Genomic DNA, 20812 nt, shown 5'->3' on the forward strand with positions numbered 1-20812 from the left:
TCTCTGCTGGCTGCGTATGGTTCTATCCAGTGAATCCCTTGCTTAGCCTTACTCCTCAAGGGCAGGACACTGGAGTAGTTAAGGATGCTTTGCTACTATGTTGCAACAAGCGCCTTTATGTATAGGTTTCCTAGGGATTACTTCTTAGAAGCTAGGCCTGCCAAGGTCAGGGTAATAAGCAGAACAAGGTCAATACTGTTCCATGGCCTTGACCGCTTCGTGGCATTACTGCCCAGAGCTAGGACTTGCAAGCACCCTGAGAGGGAGTGGCTCCTTACATTTTTGCTCCAGATGCCCCTCTTGCTTCACCCTAGTCCCAGCCCTATTATCATTCCTCTTTTGCCTTTTCCAAGTTCAAGTTCTATGTGTGTCCTGGTGGGTCACCAGGAATAGAGGTCAAATTTTGGGGTGGCCAAAAATCTCATTCGGGTTTTTCCGTAAGATGTTATGGAATGAACTTTTTTGGCCAACCTAATACTTCTTCAGAAGTCTTTTGCACTAGTATGTAGAAAACTGAGTTCTAGTGCTTTTAGAAAATCTGCTAAACAAGTTGTCTACCTTTTCAAAAAAGAATATAGAATGTAATAACACTAGTTTTACAATTAGTGGTAGGTCCTTTAAAAAGGCAAATCAGGGGCTTCCTACGTGGTGCAGTGGTTAAGAATCTGCCTGCCAATGCAGGAGACACGGGTTCTATCTCTGCTCCAGGAAGATTCCACATGCTGCGGAGCAACTAAGCCCATGTGCCACAACTACTGAGCCTGCGCTTTAGACCCTGTGAACCACAGCTATTGAGCCCGTGTGCCGCAACTACTGAAGCCCACATGTCTAGAGCCTGTGCTCCACAACAAGAGAAGCCACGGCAACAAGGAGCCCGCGCACCACAACAAAAGAGGAGTCCCCGCTTGCCGCAACTAGAGAAAGCCCGTGTGCAGCAACGAAGACCCAACACAGCCAGTAAATAAATAAACAGGCAAATCAAAGCAACATCCAGGCTGAGAAACATCTATCACCGTATGAGAATGTTTGTTTCTCTCAAAGGTGAGGTCCCTGGCCTGTGTAGTAGGTTGTGACCACACTATCATATGATTTTTTGAGAGCAAGAAGAAAGAGCTTGTTAACGGGGATTTGAATTAAAGCAAAAATCTAAAGTTAAAACAAGGGTTTGCTACTGTTTCAGGCAAGTCTTTCTTCTAAAAGAAAAACTCAAAAAAAAAAAAACAACTCTAAATAAAGAATCTTCTAAAAGAAAGACTCTTTACCTGTTCAATGGACCATGAAGAAGATATGGGAGGGAAGGAAGGAACAAAATGTGATATGAGAAAGCTTATGAAGTGTGGATTCACCGAAAACTTGTGTAAATACTGCCAATGACAATGCTGTGAATTCAGAGGGCAGTTCCTAATTGTTTCAGTGGAATGAGCATATGCTGGTGATTTCTGAGTTCGGTCTATGAGGACAAAGGTTCCTATGGGATTGTTCTCATAGGATTCCCTAGGCCTCACCAAGAAAGGGGGGATGTCCCTACATCTCATAATCTAATTGGGGCAAACAGCACAAACTTAGAGAGTACCTCCTGGACCACCCATCTTGATAGATCCCAGCAATCACATCTAAATAAATCTTGCACTGAAAGAAATATGCAAGATTGTCCTAAGAGGGAACCTTGCCCAGGTCACTCCATCACCAACTCACCATGCTCTTGCTGGGGGTCCTTGGCTGGCACCTTCTGTAGGAGCTTGAGGACATCTTCCTCCCTGAGGGCTGGAAGGTGTGTAAGGTGATGGAGAGAGTAGAGCACTGAGTGGCTGTCTCCACCATGTAAATGACACAAGAGATCTCTCTTTGGTATGGGGTTGCTGAAAGAGAAAGTTGGGAGGATGGAAGGGGAGACAGTTTATATAACTGCTTTGACAAAGACCAGTCTCCATTCCCTCTTATTCTTTCTCTCTGGCCTGTAACACCACAGGTTTCACTTCCTCAAACACTAAATTTCAGTTGGTCTGTGGGAGAGGATAGCGTTTCTTTACCCTCAGGGAAGGACATCCATCGATCCAGCTTTACTTGTCTAGTAAGGACCTAGGAAGGGCCTTTGTGCTCAGCAGGGTCTAGAAAGGGCCCACAGATTAAGCTTCCTAATTTCTGTAATTTTCCTAGCTGAGAGCCAACACAAACTTCTCTGCTTTTCTTTGAGTCAGGGCCCCTTGCTACTTTCGCCATCAGCCTACCCAACCTCAGGAGTGCTAGTGAGGTGGGTGAAGAACAAAATAGGAACCCAGATCTTGGGAAGACCCAAAGCCAAGTATTCAGGGAAACACAGGGCCTCTGCACATATTTCAAGAGGCAGCTGTTGAATAAAAATGTGATCCAGGATAACATGTGGCTAAGAAGGTGGCCCACCCTCACTTGCTGTGGGACTTTGGGCATGTCACTTAACACCACTGGGCTTTCAGGTGCCCCACCTTTAAAATGAGGATAATATTGGTGTCTAGCTCACAAGGGTTACTGTCAAGCTTAAGTGCAATCATCACGTAAAGGGCTTAAAGCAATGCCTGGTGTATAGTAAGCGCTCAGGAAACGTGAGGTTTTGTTCTGTCACTGTCATCCTTAAATTATCCTCTAGTTATGACCTCATGGCCATGGCGAAGATAACCACTACTTATGCTTCTTTCCTGGTTTAATAGATGGAACAATTCTTTGTTGCTGGTCAACACTGTTAACTCAAAACATTTAGGGGGAAGATGTCTTGAAATGGTCACACGTGCAGAGCACAGGGTCAACTGTGCCCAATGGTGGGAAAGGGGCTGGCTGTGCAGGGCCGTACCTGCTCTGCTGCACACACCACTCCAGAACCTCCAGGTGAGCCCACAGCCCATCACAGGCATCCCTGAGGAGCTTATCACAGCCTTGGTCCTGCGTTGACATGGGAGAAGAAAGAGGTGCTGACTCAGGCGCGTGGGGTCAGAGACCGTGACCGACTTCAGGACCCTGCATTCTGCCTCAGCCTGAAGCCCCACCACACTCACTTCTGAGGCAGCTCGGGCGGCAGAGTGAGAGTTACCTGGGTCCTGTGCAGCGTCTGGAGCAGGCTCTTGGCTGATGCTAGGCTCCGGCAGTGTGTCCAGCCCAGGAGCACGAGCAGTCGGCTGAGAGGCCTGAATTCTCGATCTAGCAGGCAGCCAAGACTTGGGAAGTCCTCCTCCTTCAACAGTGTGAGTGCTGTCACCTGGAAGACAAAGGCGGCTGCTAGAGGCAGCTCTGGGGACTTGCTGCTCATCAGGGTAAGAAGCTTTTCAGTACAGAAGGGAGGTTTCTGTCAATGACAGAAGTGGCCAGTTGAATAAAATGTGTTTATGAAAATAGACTGTAAGCTCCTTGAAGGCAGGGACTGTTGTAGTCCCAGATCCTAGCGAAGTACACAGCACACAGGATGAGGTTAATGAATAGCTGTTGGATTAAACTGAAGCTCAGCTGCAATCTGGAAGGAGAAGGTCAGAGTGATTAGATTCCCCTGTCAGCTAGGCAACACACTGCTGCCCCTGTCTTTTCTTCCTCACACCCTCCAGAAAGCTTACATGTGTCCAACATTTCAGCGGCTGCCTAAGAACTGATGTAAGATGCTGGTGGTTCTAATTATGAATGATACTGGTTCTCAGAGCCTTCTGGAACTGTGGGATGGACACAAACTAGTTGACTCACCACTAATTAAACTGCTTTGTGTTGGATAAATGAGTGGGAGAGAAAGGAGGAATGAAGAGGTCTGGAGAGAGTCCTTGGGTTACTTGAGTGATGGAGAATCACTGAGTTTGACTTACCAGGATCTGCTCGAGGAAGTGCTTGCTGTTGCTTAGGCAAAAGAAATAGGTCAATTTCCAAGCCTGGGCGGGGTCCGGATTAGAGAACAAGGCTAGCATCGCCCGCTCAGGATCTAGATGATCCGATGAGACTGAAAATCAAACCAGACGTGGTTACTGGGGAACTGGACTCTTCTTTTCCAAGCTAAAGTCCATTTGAAAAACCAACTGATGCGAGAGTTCACTCCTTTAAAAAGTTAAACCAGGTTTTCCATACATCTATCTTAAAGACTTGTTACTTCTCTCAGGAGTTTCTGAAAAACTTTTTCCTGCTATTACTTCATTTTTTTCCCCCATCTCTCCTTTTTAAGCGACGAAATCTGTGCTTTTACAAAAGAATATCTTGCCCAGTTTTGCTTAACTTCTCCCATTAGGTTTTCTGAGCAACATGGAAGGCAGTAGGCTAGAGGGAGTCAGAGGGGTTGGGCAGAGGGGAACCAACATATGAGGAGGAGAAGCAGGGCAGGGAACACACCTGTTCCCGAGGGTGTGGCCGTCAGTGGTTTCTCTGGGGCCTTCTCCGCATAAGTGTGGCCATACAGGGACACCAGACCCCGCCTGGCCTTGTGCAGCAGGCAGCCGAGGAGCCGCTCCTCTCGCAGGGGACTCCCCTCCAACCTGCTGGCCTCTAGCAGTTCCTCACACAGGAGACGCAGCTCAGCCCCGAGCGGCTCTGCAGGGCAGCGCAGAGTCTGCAGGGCTCTGTAGACGGCATCAACTGCCCCTGGGGGCCGCGTGGCAGGGTCCCGCAAAGCTTGCAGTGCCTTTCGAATGAGGTCCACCAGCGCCTTCTGCAGAGGCCCACCTTGGAGGCCCGCGCCATCATCCTCCCCAAGCAGGAGCTCCAGCAGGGCCTGTGTGGGCTGGGGGGCCTCCCTCAAGAGATCCCAAAGCACAGAGACAGCCTCTGAGCTGAGCCAAGGGTGCCAGCTCTTCTGCCTCTGATTTCCATCAAGCATAGGGTCCACTGCGTCTTGTGCTAAGACCGAGTACAGCTCCTAAACAGAGGATGAAGAGGGGGTGGGTGGTGAGCGTGTCCACGTTGTTATCACTTCCATGCCTTGAAATTTTCCTCTTTTCAGTGTATATATGTGTGTATACACAAGAGTAGCAGTGGCAAACGCTTCTGTGGTAGTTACTATGTGCCAGGTTCTTTACACAGAAAAATTAAGTTAATACTTACAACCACCTTAGGAAAAAGACACTACTATTATCCTCCTTTTGAAGGTGTCCTCAAACCAGGGGGTTGAGACAAAGAGAGATCTGCCCAAGGCCTCCATGCTCAAGCTAGTCACCCCCACCCCCACTGCCTCTGAAATGTGCATTGTCACTCTAAATCAGGGACTGCAAACTCACAGACCAGGTAACAAATGGGTAGAAGGCACTATGCCCATCTCAAGGCATTTAAATTCAATTTTTGAAAGAACGCTACAGACATGTTATTAACCCTTAATCTAAATTCCAACCAAGATTTCAGATACAGCCCATTCCTTATCCTTCCATAAAACCTTCCCCAGGACCTCCAACTCACACAAGGCTCCCTCTTTACTGGGCTTTCAATGTTCTTAAAATTAGCACCATATGGTTTAGTACATAATTATGCCATGTGTGTATTTCCTTCCTCTCCAACTAGACTCTAAGCTTTTAAAAGGCAAGATCTCTGTAGCCTATAATCTGTTTGGTAGGTTATTTCCCACACTTCAGCACTATTCCTGTGGGTGATGCTCAGGGATACTTCTTCAGTAACTGCCTCCGAGGTGGTCACAGGACCATAAATCCTTGACTTAATACAAGTGAAAGTCCCTACCTTAAATCCTACTGTAAATATGTCTTCACTTAGCTGGTGGCCGGGTCATGAAGAAAATAAGTATTGAGCCTCAGAGCATCCCTCAGGCACTTAAGTATAGATCTAGTTAAACCAGAAGGTGGTTGTGAGGCTTAACTATAACACAGTCAGTGCGCCTGTTACAGAAAAGGTATTCAACACATACATACGGGTTTCTCTCTCCCTTTATATTCCCTACCACACTCTGGTGAAAAATTCTAACACCTAGTTTAAATCCAAGTTATGCATTCCTTTTACAAGAAATGAAAAAATATTTTTAACCCCCAGCTATACATAGTACTTCTGGCCAATCCACCTCTAAAGAATTCTACAATCAGATAATTTCCCCTATCTCTAAATTCCCCTCGAGGGGCCTCCAACTAGCCTGGTCTTGCCTGAGAACAGAGACCTGCCAGCATCTTGGGGACCTGTTTCTGCTGGATCCCTGCAAGCAGAGCTTGTTGAGTGACTGCAACCCTGGGCAGACAGATCCAGGGCCCTCTCTCACCTTGAGGATGTCCTCTGGGATGTCACCTGGGAGGTCTTCTGACAATAAAAGGAACTCAAGTTTTCTCCGGCAACCGGTTGGAAGTAACTTCTAGAAGAATCATAAGAAGGAAGCAAAGAGATTAAGTATATGCTTTAGCTGACAATTATAAGGAAATACTTCTCTCCAGTCCATCTTATTTCTGCTGTTTTCTCTAAGATAAAGTACTTTTGACCATTACATTCCTGGGTATGTTTTCAGACACCTTTCTTTCTTTTTTTTTTTATAAATTTATTTATTTATTTTATTGGCTGTGTTGAGTCTTCATTGCTGCACACGGGCTTTCTCTAGTTGTGGTGAGTGGGGGCTACTCTTTGTTGTGGTGCGCGGGCTTCTCGTTGCAGTGACCTCTCTTGTTGCGGAGCATGGGCTCTAGGCGCATGGCCTTCAGTAGTTGTGGCACATGGGCTCAATAGTTGTGGCTCCCGGGCTCTCGAGTGCAGGCTCAACAGTTGTGGCGCACGGGCTTAGTTGCTCCGCGGCATGTGGGATCTTCCTGGGGCAGGGATCGAACCTGTGTCCCCTGCAATGGCAGGCGGATTCTTACCCACTGTGCCACCTAGGAAGTCCCAGACACTTTTCTTTATAAGTGGAAACAGCTAAACTGAACACATATTCCTCTTAAATGCTGACACTTAAATCCCACACTGATTAGCCTCAAACGCCAAGGCTTGCTCATTTTTTCCTCTAAGTCCCTCTCCAAGAATCTCCCTTGCAGTGTCTAAAACATCCAGTTATGCGTAAGCCAGAATGGAATGGCCCACATGATCCTCTTTTGGCCCCAACCTGTTTTTATTTATTTGTTTATTTATTTATTGGCTGTGATGAGTCTTCATTGTTGCATGCGTGCAGGCTTTCTCTGGTTGCGATGAGTGGGGGCTACTCTTCATTGCAGTGTGCAGGCGTCTCAGTGTGGTGGCATCTCTTGTTGCGGACATGGGCTCTAGGCTTGTGGGCTTCAGTAGTTGCAGTACGTGGGCTCAATAGTTGTGGCTCTCGAGCTCTAGAGCGCAGGCTCAGTATTTGTGGTGCATGGGCTTAGTTGTTTCGTGGCATGTGGGATCTTTCTGGACCAGGGCTCGAACCAGTGTCCCCTGCATTGGCAGGCGGATTCTCAACCACTGTGCCACAAGGGAAGTCCCCCAAACCTGTTTTTGGTATTCATTTTTAGTCAGAAAACAAAAGCAAAGGCGGAGAGATCTAATGTTTATCAAACACTTATTATGTGCCAGGTGCTATGTGCCACATTTTCATGTGTTTTTTAAGATCTCACTTAATCACTAAATCAAACAAAATTGTGGCATCAGGATGTTTTTTAAAAAAAATCTTCGGTAAAGAAATGGTTAGGAAGTAATTTCCAATCATTTCAAGCGTGGAAAAGAAAAAGTGACCCCAATGTTTGTTAATGAGACATTTCATCAGAAATGTATAAAGGAAGAGAAACCTTCTGACTCTTCCTGTACCTGCTTGTTTCACAATGACTTCCCTTCACCTGCTCCTTAAAACTAAAACAATAGTCCCCCTCTCTCCAGACACAAATACAAATGAGATGAAAGTCTGGGACTCATCCTGACGAACACTCTTTTAAACTAGAGACACCTGTAAATCATGCAGCTGGTTAAAGCTCCCAGAAGATGGGTTTTATTGTAAAGTCTCCCAAGTCAAGGGAAGAAGCACCTGCAGGATTGTGTGTATGTAAGTGAAGGTTAGAACATAAGATCGTGCTTACTTTATTCATGTGCCATTCATCACGTCAGAGGCTAATATGATCTAGTATGTTCTTGGTTCAAAATCCTTTTTAGCATGTCCTTCCCTAATGCCTCTACGCCATCTGAATGCTTGTATAATGCTAATGATTGGAAGGTGGTGGAGAAAATTAATTCTGGCAAGCTGAAAATTAGTGATTCTATCGAGGACTAACAGGAAGGAACAGATAAGGCCAGACAGCAGGCCCTTAATAAAAGAACTGGTTAAGATATTAGGACATTCATTAAAGTCCTAAAGACTGACTAACTTGTATCTTTTTTTACTGGTGAAATTACTCTATGCATATGCAGAGTCATAAACAACTAATATTCCTAAAATAGGCAAGAATTTGCCTGAAGTTTCTAAGCACAGATTTTCTTTCTATAAAAGCAAGGCATGTTCAACGTCGAAAAATCAGAGAATGCAAACAGGCAAATGAAAACACATACACACTCCCTCCAAATCTTTCCACTGGAGAAGATCTACAATCACAACTGTGTTCTAAGGGTATTCAGACCATCTTCCACACGTGCATACATGCATGCACAACAAACATACTCTTTTCTAAACAATTTTTTCTTTCTTCACATAGCAGAATGTGAATATCCTTCCACGTCACTGAAAATTCATTCACCACTGAATTTTAATATTGCCATGGTATTTTACAAATAGAAAATCAGTCCTGGACTGTGGACCTGGGAGTTGTTTCCATTTTTCCTCTATTAGAAGCAGCATGCTGTTCACATGATAAAAAGGCAGAAGGCAAAAATGGATGAAGGAAAGGGAAAATGGAATCACTGTTTCAACGAACAATTAAAAAGGAGCTTTTGGCAGCAGGTGGGAGACTGGAGAAGGAGCAGCCAGCAAGTCTCTAGAAGATGAAGGCCAGGCCAGGATAATGACTGGCTTTGTAGAGCTACTCCACGAATGCATCTGATGTCTTGGTCCTTGTATGAAGTTTTAAAATTCGCTGAGGTCCTTATATAAAGTTTAAAACATTCCCACAACTGTTTAAATAAATGAGGAACTGGAGCTTTAAGGACGAAAAGATCTTCAATGCTGGGAAAAACAATTTAGTCTGTGAAAAGGAGCCAGGGAAGTGAAATCCACCTCCTGATCTGGTTGAGCAACTGTCCAGAAATTTAACAAGCACCAATCAGCCATGAAGTAAGCAAATGCCCTCTGCTGAGTTGAAAGTTCATCTGGTTTGACAAATTCTGTGTTTGTATGGAAAAGATCCTTAGTCAGTAACAGTAAGACATTTTTTTCCTTTTCTCTTTGAAGATACTACAGGATATTTTAGCTGAAAATGTCTCTTTTAGATCTGAAACTACAGCCAACTCTTTTTTTTTTAATTTATTTTTATTTTTATTTTTTTTTTTGGGGGGGTACACCAGGTTCAATCATCTGTTTTTATACACATATCCCCGTATTCCCTCCACAGCCAACTCTTAATCACCCTGGGGTTATTTTTCAATTTTGCTTCTCTTCCTTTCCTCTCCTGTTGATCTTTTTGTCATTTCTCTTTTCTAGACCACTACCAAAAGCCTGGATAATAAATGAATTTAGATTAATAACCTCTGGTACTTTTTGACAGCTATGTGAAGAAGGATCAATGTCAGGCAAAAACAGAATCCAAGACAAAATTCATTTTGATGACTCAGAGAAGCAAAGAAGAAAATTAGGCTAAATTGTAGACATTCACAAAATAGAACTTATGGTTTCTTTCAAGTCTATGTAGGCTAAAAATACTGTTGAGGTGGAAAAAGCAGAAGACTGAGGACCTGAAGGCAGAAGATGTTGGTCCCTGCTCCAGTTCTGCCAACTAACTTTATGGTGTGAACCTGGGCCAGTCATTTCTTTTCTGAGTCAGAGGTTCCGCACTTAAATCTTAAAGTCTTAGGTTTCATACAAAATTGCCTAAGAATTTCTTTAATGGATATCAACTTCCGATAATTAACACATATTTCTAAAAGAGCTCTGAATGGTAATTTTTCATATTAAAAAAACCCTTCCTTACAAGTTTTCTTTCACTATTAATTTGCTCACTTTGTTTTCCTATTCAGTAACTTAGTTTCAATCCATGTGAGTTGTTAAATTATTAACTAATGACATTTAAATCTATAAGATTTCACTGCACTGGACTAGTTAAAATAAGATTTTTGGATGAACAGCCAAACTCCAGCTCAGTCCATTCTCCATTACTTGAGTATTATGAGGATTAGACTTTACTCACTATCTTGTCACATTTTTTTTTTCTTGAGGCAAAGAATACGACTTTATTTGGAAAGCCAGCAGACAGAGACGATGACAGACTAGTGTCTCCGAAAAACCATCTTATCATGGTCTGGATGCCAGTTTCTTTTATACTATCTTGTCACTTTCACTGAGTTCTGCAGAGTTCTATTTGGGCACAAGACACAGTGGTATTTAACACAATGGTAACACTTCAAATGAGGGGTTATTGAATTAATGCCAATGTAAGTTAGTGAATTAATAAATGAATTTAGAGAAGGAGACAGCAATAAATATTTAAGCCATTCTTACTGTCAATAATGAGAAAGGAATATGACAAACCTCGAATTAAAGGAAGGAATGGATACAAGGGAAATTTCATAAGTCCTTCCAAGTTCTCAGTCCTGGCCTCAAGAGAAAATTTGAAATGTAAACCTACTTACCTTTTCCAGGGCCAACCATTTTTCCAGTACTAGAAGCCAGACCCAGGCTAATTTTTGAGGGTTGATATCCTGTCCACATCTGAAAAATGTAACAAGAAAAAAATTTCTGAACAAAGAGTTTCTACTGACCTTTTCTCCTTTGTGATGCAAGATTTAGATTTCACTGCTCAGTCTGTTTTAAACCTAAACAGGCAAGATATTGCCTTAATGAGAAATCTTTGAATCTATACGACAGATCAATAAACTAGAACCAGAACAGAACTAGCAGCTTTCATTAAAAAAAAAAAAAAGTCTCAATTCTACCTCCACCTCCTTATCTAGTCTTTATTTTTAAACAAAATAATATTACACAGAAAACCATAAAAGCAAAGCTATCTGAAATAGAAAACTTAAAATCTTGAAAATAGAAACTGAATCAAGCAAAGAAAAAAGGAACTTCATAAAAATTTATTTTCAACTCTATTCTAAAAACAGGATTATAGGAATTCATAAGCCTTTCTTTGAAGTTAGTAATTTAATTATACAGTAATTGGCTAGAATCCAAATTTAAGGGACAAAACAAAGGAAGAAAAGAATCATGTAAATCACCATTCTATATGTGCTAATACAGTATTTTCTTATAAATAACTGCCAAAGGGAAAGTGAGGGAGAAACTGAACGTTTAACTCCTATACCACTCATTGTTAATAGCACTACCAAGAAGAACCTCATTCAAAATTCAGATAGAGAATACTGGCTGCCAGGGGACAAAAAGGGATCAATGTACAAAGAGGTATTCCCAGGGAGCAAGGGAATTCTTTTGTGGTGATGAAATAGTTCTGTATCTTGACTATAGTGGTAGTTACGTGAATCTAAGAATGAATAAAGATACACAGAACTACACACATAAAAATGAATGCAGATTGGGACTTCCCTGGCAGTCCAGTGGTAGGGACTCTGCACTTCCCATGCAGGGAGAGTGGGCTGGGTCCCTGGCTGGGGAACTGGGATTCTGCATGCTGTGTGTGCACGCACGCACGCGCGCGCGCGCACACACACACACACACACACACACACACACACACACACACACACGGGTGCCGCAAAAAAAAAAAAAGCAGATTAAAAAAATGGTAAAGACTGAATAAGGGCTGTAGTCTAGTTAACAGTATGAGTGTGAATTTCTTGGTTTTGATATTTACTATAATTAAATAAGATGTCACAGTTGGGGGAAGTTGGGGAAAGGGTACTCTTTGTATTATTTTTGCGCTTCTTGTGAGTCTATAATTATTTCCAAATAAAAACCTTTAAGTGAATTCACTTCTGGTTCTGCTAAAGCTACCACAATATCTCCAACTTCACAAGCAAGAAGGGAGCAGGGTTTGCTCTTTTCGAGGGAAAGAAAATGCTTTTCAACACAGTTGCACCACCTACTTTAATGATAATAAACAAGAAAAGGTGGTTTCAAGCACGATTTGCCGGCCAGGCTTTAATCAGTTCCAGATGACAATTCAAAGCCAAACTGATTAACTAATAAATAGGCACATATTAAAGAGAACATGTGATATAAACTCTGCCTCTGTGAATTCCTCAGATACGGTTGAGTGAGGCACCACGGACGAGAGCTCAAGTATTGAAACTTGTGTCTCCCGCCCTGTGACTGCCTGGCAGGAAGAGAGAGATCCCTTACCTCAGTTGATTGGGACACATGACCAGCGCCTGAAGTATATCTTCCACCTTCTTTGGAATATCCCCTTGCGCCTCGTGTAGCTGAGGTACACACGCCTGTGCCAGTTCCCATTCTCCTCTCCGAAGGCACTCACAGAAAAATCCAAAAAGCTGCTTCTGAGAAGCAGTTTCCTCTTTTCCAAATGGATGATTCATTTTCCCAGCACAGAGTGCAGGGAGACAGAAAGAGATGAATTACGCAAAACACATTGTCAATTTTCTCATTCGTGAAGTACCTCCTAGAAACAATACACACCCAGGTGAGAAAAAAAAGGAATTATATTTAGACAAACTAGCAACTACTAGCCGCACTAGGAAAGGCGGGGCTTACTTTTCTAATTATCATTGCAAATTTGATTTGACATGTTACTCTCTCTTTTTGAGAAGTTCCACCTTTCCCCAAGGGATGGATCCCATCTCTCTAGGCGCCCCCAACATTTAATTAATATCAATCGTCATATTAGCCCGCGAGGCAGACACCAAACTCCACTTCCGCATTTCCTCCAGAACTTTATGCCCAATTCGGCTCCAAATCCCCAGGTGGTCGTCTCCTTAAGGATGAGAAATTCAGTAGGAACCTCCCTAGTTTGAGCCCTCTTTTAAGGCAGAAAATTGAAGATCAGGAGAGGAATCTGTGTCAGAACTGGAGGGCGGTGGGGATTGGGGCGCAGGGATGCTCCCTACCCGGGTCGTGGAGAGCGCCCCCGCCTTCTCTGCGGCGCCTTACACTCACCTGCTCCCGGCGGCCAAAGCAGTAAAGCCCCCAGCGCAGCCATGTTTGAGCGGAGTCAGGTGACAAATCCCTTTCAGGATGTTGAGGCAGGGGTGGGGGTGACGACGGACAGCGGCTACTCTAATTGGTCAGTAGAGGAAAGATGCAAATAAGGCGCCATATTTGTTTGGGTCACGTGACTCCACCTCTGGGCTAGAGGAAGGTAGGAAGCTGGGAAACAGATACCAGCTACGTGGTTTAGGACCATCCCTCGCAGTTTTGACAGAGCCTCCGCTTGACTCCTTCCGTGTTGCCTTCGGTGGAGCAAGTGGGAGGAATAGCTGTGTGCCTTGATTTTTTTTTCTTTGTTATCTTTTCTCCCTAGTTTGAAGTTAGCGTTTACTGAGCGCCAACCAGTGACAGTGCTTTGCCACGCCTGGGGGATACCCAGAGCAAGGAGGCTTAGATCCTCCTCCATTATTATTCCATCCACTTGGGCTCCCTTATAGTACCAGAACCCTACGTTCTGAATTCCCAGTTTCTTCTGCTTAACTCCATTCATTTATTTGCTCATTTACCCGACAACCGTTAATTGAATTGTGTGCTAGGCTCTAATTTAGCGGCTGAATAAGATGTGGTCCTTGTCCTCAAGGAGATCACAGTCTAGTGAGGAGTGCCGGTCAGTAATTAGGATGCAGTAGGCTAAATTATAAGATAGAGGTATACACAGGGGAGATGAGAGCAAAGAATGAGCAAAAGCCTTTCTCGACTATAATAATCTGAAACCGAGTCTTAAAGTAACTGTTTACTGTAGTTTCCTCATGACGGCTGCTTTTATACTGCACCTTCTGTTTGGTTTTCTTCGTGTTCTTCAAGTATAGACTCCCACGTTTCCCCATTACATGTTTTCAGTTTGAGCAATTTCATATAGCATTTTCCAAACCTATTGCACCATCAAAGGGTGGTGAAAAAAGCAAACCAAAACAAACTAAAAGCTCTCTTCCAAAGCCTCTTCGATGATTGGGGGATTCTCAACTATTCCCAGAAAACTAACATGTCTCTCTGGTCCATTAAGCAGTTTTTAAGTGACGAGAGAAAGAAGAGAGGAAATTACAAACAAGTTTTTTCCTGGCTTCATAGTCTTGCCGATGTTCCTCCACCGGATTTTGATAATCACTATGCTGAGAAATTGACTGGGACTCACAGGCTTGTTTCAGAGTGTGAACTACAATTCCCAGCAAGCAGTGGGGTCCGCCTGGGCCTGTGCTTATCTTTTATTGGATGTTTCGCCAGGGTGACGACCCAACCAGCGCTTCTCTTGTTTCTTTGCGTCACTTTCCGCGGGGAACTGTGTGAGGGGTAGGGGAAACTTTGAAAGTTGGATGCTGCAGACCCGGTACTGGGAAGTTTCATGTTGGGGGTGGTTTGGGGAAGTGGGGTGTGCTCCTTATTTCTGCTCCCTCTCTGGGCCCGTGGTGTTGATATCGGGGGAGCGGAGAGTCACTCTTGGGTTCAGGGCACACCCCCTTAGGTCCATAGGGATCTTAACATAAGCCCGCCGGAGATCTGAGGCGTCTGGCCTTCTTTTGTGGGGGATGGCTTGGAAGCTGCACCTTGTTGGGAAGAGCTGTCGTTAGGGGATTCTAAGGTGATGTTTTCGCCTCTTAATGTCCACCCATTTTACCACTTGTGGGCAGTTTGAGGTCTAGGCAGGGGAGCCCGTCATTAAGGGAAATTTAGTGTCTGCTCCTCTTCTGGTGGTGTTGAAGAGGTATTTAATAGCATGGAATACGGAGTCAGATCCCTGGGTTCGAATGCGGACTCCACCGTGTGCTAGTTATTAGATTTCGCTCAAGTTTTTCAACTCAGTGCCTCAGTGTTAATCTGTAAAATGGGGTAGCACATCCGGAGCTTCTAGAACAGTAACACGTAATAAGGGCCCAAGAAATGTTCGCTATTATTTTTAATTCACAGTTTTCATTGACCATCTAACAGTGTTTTTTCTTGATGAGGAGAGGATTCAAATTCCAAGATTGAACATCTTCCCACGCACTCTCAGTTACATGCACGCGCGCACATGCAGAGCAGGAATTTACGATTTCTGGTGGAAGAAAGAAACGTGCCAGTCATAACAATGTTAATAAGATTATCGAATAAATGCGTGCACAGTGTGGTGAGAACATAGCAGAGGAAGAGACTAAGTAGCGGGAAGTCTTTGTGGAGAAAAGTCAGGGAGGCAGATGGCACTTGCAACCTACCAGTGTTACTGCCGGAAGGCAGGTCACCTGAGCAGCAAATGCTGTTTTGCTGAATGAATTGATCATAATTATTAGCTTTGAGCACTACAGAAGCCAGGCACCTTCCACATCCTTTAACCTTCACTACATTCCTGTGAAGTAGGTTTTTGAATGAGGCTTGTTTTTCAGATGAGGAAACTAAGATACTGGGAGGCAAGTGATTTTGCCAGAAAGGCCAGAGTATGGGTCTTGCAATCTGATACATGAATGAGAGGGAAGTGAGGGACCAGTTTATGAAGAGGCTTTAGGCCATCATAAAAAGTGTGGAATTTATCCTGTGGTCCCATGGACACTTTTAAAGGCGGAGAGTGACAGGATTGGAGCAAATTTTTAGGAGGCTACCTCTGAAAGGATTGTGACTTGCAGGTCAGTTTGGTGTTTACTCCTCTCTGCTTCCACAGCACACTTGAATTCCAATGACAGTACTTGCTCATGACTAATTGTTTGTGTATGTATCTCTTTTCGTCTTTTTTGTGAGTTCCCAAAGGGGAAGAAATATACTTAGATGATTCTTGTGCCGCAGAGCTCAGCAGAGTGTGTGCTTAAGAAGCCTCTGTGGAAGGAACAGATGAGTGGTTTTGTTTTGTTTTGTTTTTTGCTTGGGGCAGGGAGTGACCAGAGGCAGTAGGCAATAGTCTAGGCAAGTGATGGGAGTGGCCCTAATAAGACAGAGATAGCAGAGTCATTATTAAAGTCCAGGTAGTTTGGGTTTTACACTTCTCCTTGTTGATTGAGTTTATCAGTCTAAATGATTTCATTGTCCAGAGCTACCTGATCTGTGAGGACCCTAGGCAATGTTACAGCAGGTGTCACTTGGTAAACTTTCTGTTTGAGAGACAGAAACCAATACTGCCAAATTCCCTTTGAGTGAAATGAGAGGGATGTATTTTGTGTTTGAGAGGAATGTGTGTGAGAGAGAGAGAGAGAGAGAAGGAGAGAGAGCATGGGAGAGAGGAAGAGAGTGTTAATCTGATCAGAGAATATAGATGTTAAATAGAAATTTGGGACATGGTATTGGAAATAAACATCTACCTTTTCAGTATATATTGTTGTTGCAAAATGTGACTCTGATAATTACGATGGTGAGTCAAAAATTATCTGCACACTGGCTGATAATTTTTGACTCACCCTTGTATATTGTTTTATCCCCTGGAACAATGAAGAGTTCCCATTTCTACTCTATCCAGAGGATATTTTGCCATCTTAGTGAGATACACAGCTTATCGTTTGCATGTGTTATTAAGGGACTCACAGTGAGTCTATTCTAACTCTCTGAAGGCAAATATATCATGAGCCTCATTTAGCCTTTGCAGGGTTCAACAAGAGTGAAATTTAATTGCATGTGGGGATGTGAGCAGTTAGTATAATAAAAAAAAAACAATTTCAGTTTGTAAATAACACCTGAAATAATAAAATCTCATTTGATTCAGAAGGTTTAGTATGACTCATAGAAAAAGGAGAGGTTAAATATGATTACAGACTTGTAATCATATTTAGAGTTTACTGGTTAAGAGGATAGGCTTCAGAGTCAGACTTCCTGGGTTCAGACTCTGGATTTACCACTTACTTTTTCTGGGAATGGTGGAATGGCTGACCTTTCCAGGCTTGTTTCACATATATAAAAATAGAATCAGTGATCAACCTCCCTCACAGGACAGCTGAGAAGCTTAAATGTGATAATGATGTAAAGCTTTGGAACACTGTCTGGTATGTGGTAGGTGGTCCATAAATTTGTTATTGTTACAGTGCAATGAAAGTAAAGACTTTCTGCGAGTGCTGTTTGGAAATATATGTATTAATTACACATCCAAATAAAGTTTCTAAATGCATTGAAAATCTTAAGATGCTATATAAATGTGAAACAGTGTTATTATATGTGTGTAATAAGTTTTAAATAATTGTGTGAAATGCACATTCTCATGTTGTCTTGTTTCTGTGTGTGCATGTTTGACGAAAGTTGTCTCCCATGTTTAAGATATTTAGAAAGATTCTATAGCCTTTATTTTATCAGTAGTATTTTAAACAGTGTACATTTCATTTTGTATATGGAGAGGCTTGAAGAATTTTTTTATTTTGTAGAGTATTTTGGATAGCCTGTCTACTATTGCTTATGCTATTTTCCAGTGTTTTTTCAAGGTTCTTCTTTTTCTTGCTGCATCTGACGGCATGGGTAGCAAGAAACTAAGACGAGTGGGTTTATCACAGGAGCTCTGTGACCGTCTGAACAGACATCAGATTCTTACCTGTCAGGTAAAATGTATTTAATTTTTCTCAATGAGAAACTTTGAGTACTAATTAATCTTAAGTGTATCTAAATAACTTTCTTTAAAAAATTTAATTATTAATTTGTTTTTTGGCTCACCTTCATTGCTGCAGGTGAGCTTTCTCTAGTTGCGGTGAGCGGAGGCTGCTCTTCGTTGCGGTGCTCGGGCTTCTCAATGTGGTGGCTTCTCTTGTTGAGGAGCATGGGCTCTAGGCATGCAGGGTTCAGTAGTTGCAGCACACAGGCTCAGTAGTTGTGGCACATGGGCTTAGTTGCTCTGAGGCATGTGGGATCTTCCCAGACCAGGGATCGAACCCGTGTCCCCTGCATTGGCAGGCAGATTCTTAACCACTGCGCCACCAGGGAAGTACCTAAATAACTCTTAATTACACCTGAAATATGAACATTTAGATTTATTAAAAAAAAGATAAATATGGTGCTTGCTAATTTTAAATAACAACTCACTTAGCTTGTATTTCCAAATGTGATTTCATTTATCCAAGTCTAAGATTTTTGCATTTTGGGTGGGGTTGGGTGGGGAGAATACTCATAGCAGAAGGTGAAGTACACCTGTGCTGTTTATTTGAGGTTCTAGAGAGATTTTGTCCTCATAAAAGAAATTTTGCAGTTATGTGAGAAATATGACTCAAATGAGGAGACAGTCTTCAAAATGGGTAATTTCTCTTGACAACAAGAAAAATTAATAGTTAGAATTATTTTTCTATCTGTGGCGTGGAGAGATATATAGAGCAGATGTTGTATATTGAAGCACAAGAGTAAAGCAAATCCCTCTTAGGAGGCTAAATAAGATTTAAGGTTTTCTGTTAGGATTTAATCCTTAATAGACAGACTTTCAGAGCATGCTGCAATTTTTAAAAAATTGCTTTGTGTGTTAGTGGTATCTTTTCCTCTGATATGCATTTCATAATCCTCATGTTCATACTTTGAAACACTCTTAAAAGTGTGAAATTTAACATTTCATTCCATAGTCAGTTTTTTTAAGCTCTTTATTGGAATATAATTGCTTTAGACTGCACTGTTGTGCCAGTTTTTGCTGTACAACAAAGTGAATCAGCTGTATTTATACATATAGCCCCATATGCCCTCCCTCCCGCGACTCCTCACCCCGCATCCCACCCCTCTAAGTCATCACCCATCATCGAGTTGATCTCTCTGTGTTATGCAGCAACTTCCCACTAGCTATCTATTTTACATTTGGTAGTGTATATATGTCAATGCAACTCTCTCGCTGCATCCAGGCCTCCCCTTCCCCTTCACACCCCCCTCCCGCCCCCGCCGAGTCCTTAAGTCTGTTCTCTACATCTGCGTCTATTCTTGCCCTGTCACTGGGTTCAGAGTCAGTTTTATTCTCTTTCAATTGCTAAATACTTCCTCTGAGTGATCTCGTAGCTTAGAGAGTAACTCATTTCAACCTGATACTTTCTGGTCATGTGTTTATGCCCAAACTCTTTCAGGCACAAGGGCAGTGCCAGTATACACCGGAGTTGGATCCTGCTGCTTTGTGTTGTTACTTGGTGTGTCCTCTGGTATAGGCCAGGTTGGATAATTAGAGGATAAGATTATGTCGTCGTATCTTTTAGTTAAGGTATATTTGGGGGGGAAATACTATAAGAAACATATAAATCTTTGATCTACAATAAATTCTGCTTTTATTTACACATTGACATTGTCAATTGAAAGTTTCCTTTTGATTCCAGTCTCTTTGTTGCACATATATATTTAAAATATTTTCTTTATGTTTTTTAGGACTTTCTATCTCTTTCCCCACTGGAGCTTATGAAGATGACTGGCCTTAGTTATCAAGGTGTCCATGAACTTTTGTGTGTGGTCAGCAGGGCCTGTGCCCCACAGATGCAAACGGTGTATATATATATATATATTTTAGAATTATGATTTGATTTTTATTTTGAAGGGATTCTTGTATCTCATTTAAAATCTTTTGGGGGATGAAGCAAAAGCAAAAATAGAGATGAGCACCTGAAAAATACCAACCCTCACAACATAGAGTTAGTCCTCTGATGACAATATATGTAAGAAATTTATGTAGTTTATAAGCTCAGTTCCTAATTATGGGAATGAGGGGGTAATAGTAATTTTTTTTCTCTGTGGCTGGTAGTGATATTTCGAAAGGTCTTGTTTCTCTTTTGTTTATTTGGGTAGGATTTGTGAACCTCCTGGTTAAAGTATAATATAGTGTGTTTTTTTTTAATATACTGTTGATTTTAGAATGCCCCATCTCTGTAATGCTAACTTTTGTCATCATTACTTACTGTACATCATAAAGTACACATATTGGACTTATACTCACTTATTGATTGAGTGAATAATACTTGCAAACTTATCCTCACTCCTGAGAAGAGTTAAAGTCTTTTGTAATAAGCCCTCATCAAGTTGTGCTATTATTTCATACTTTCTGTCTCATGACTATAGTTTTTCAAAATGTAGGTTTAGTGCATGGTAGAAAATATCTTGTTTTCCCAGAATAAGAGTTGCCTAAAAGTCTGTCCAGTGTTTTGCAAATGTATTTATTTATGTGGGTTGTAAATTACTTACCTTACTATCTTATATTGAAATTTGGTAACCACAAAGCAATGAAGTAGGGTCCAGCTCTTTGAAGGAGGAAGGAAGGAATATTTTTGTCATTTGAAACTTTGGAAACAATGAACAGATTGAGTATTTTCTTTTGTTCAGATTTAGCTTGTGATCTAAGGAAAATAACTTAAAGGCAGAATAGTCAGAAGGAGATTGAGAATTGGAGTTAGAGATGGGCAGTAGTCTTAGCTTTGTCATTGATCTGGTAGCTTTGAACAGCTCACTTTGTTTTATGTGAGAAGTTAGAGAGTTAAAATAGTATGTGATGATTCTGTGATGAGGTTCAAATTAGCTTGTCACTATTTTGAAGGTTGTAAGGCTCCAAGAGAAGCTTTTAATTTTTTTTTTTAATTTTTATTTTTATAAATTTATTTTCTTTATTTTTTATTTTTGGCTGCTTTGGGTCTCTGTTGCTGCGTGTGGGCTTTTCTCTAGTTGTGACGTGCAGGGGCTACTCTTCGTTGCGGTGCGCGGGCTTCTCTTTGCGGTGGTTTCTCTTGTGGAGCACAGGCTCTAGGCACGTGGGCTTCCATAGTTGTGGCCCACAGGCTTAGTTGCTCTGTGGCATGT

General features: G+C 42.3%; 2 protein-coding genes across 7 annotated transcripts in view; one reads left to right on the top strand and one right to left on the bottom strand.

Annotated features, from left to right (window-relative positions):
- ZFYVE26 (zinc finger FYVE-type containing 26) overlaps nt 1-13162 on the bottom strand; it is a 65324-nt gene extending 52162 nt beyond the window's left edge. The window contains exons 1-9 of the mRNA XM_057731192.1: nt 13091-13162; nt 12320-12596; nt 10651-10729; nt 6188-6277; nt 4330-4852; nt 3816-3946; nt 3062-3226; nt 2825-2913; nt 1696-1859 (exon numbers count right to left, since the gene is read on the bottom strand). Of these exons, the coding sequence (XP_057587175.1) occupies nt 1696-1859; nt 2825-2913; nt 3062-3226; nt 3816-3946; nt 4330-4852; nt 6188-6277; nt 10651-10729; nt 12320-12513 (1435 nt within the window). The 5' untranslated portion in view covers nt 12514-12596; nt 13091-13162. The remainder of the gene's footprint in view (nt 1-1695; nt 1860-2824; nt 2914-3061; nt 3227-3815; nt 3947-4329; nt 4853-6187; nt 6278-10650; nt 10730-12319; nt 12597-13090) is intronic.
- Nucleotides 13163-14411: 1249 nt separating this feature from the next.
- The window catches only part of RAD51B (RAD51 paralog B), a 557996-nt gene continuing 551595 nt past the window's right edge, over nt 14412-20812 (top strand). Inside the window, exons 1-4 of one of the 6 annotated variants that reach the window (XM_057731229.1) lie at nt 14422-14465; nt 16970-17073; nt 17491-17616; nt 19397-19510. In XM_057731229.1, coding sequence (XP_057587212.1) covers nt 17533-17616; nt 19397-19510 — 198 coding nt within the window. In that variant the 5' untranslated portion in view covers nt 14422-14465; nt 16970-17073; nt 17491-17532. Of the gene's footprint in view, nt 14466-14503; nt 14718-15665; nt 15733-16969; nt 17074-17490; nt 17617-19396; nt 19511-20812 lie in introns of those variants that run through there. The other 5 variants (XM_057731230.1, XM_057731228.1, XM_057731232.1 and 2 more) reach the window with 5 other exon arrangements.

This window comes from Hippopotamus amphibius, chromosome 4, assembly GCF_030028045.1.
Source record: "Hippopotamus amphibius kiboko isolate mHipAmp2 chromosome 4, mHipAmp2.hap2, whole genome shotgun sequence".
In the NCBI taxonomy this organism is placed as follows: Eukaryota; Metazoa; Chordata; class Mammalia; order Artiodactyla; family Hippopotamidae; genus Hippopotamus; species Hippopotamus amphibius.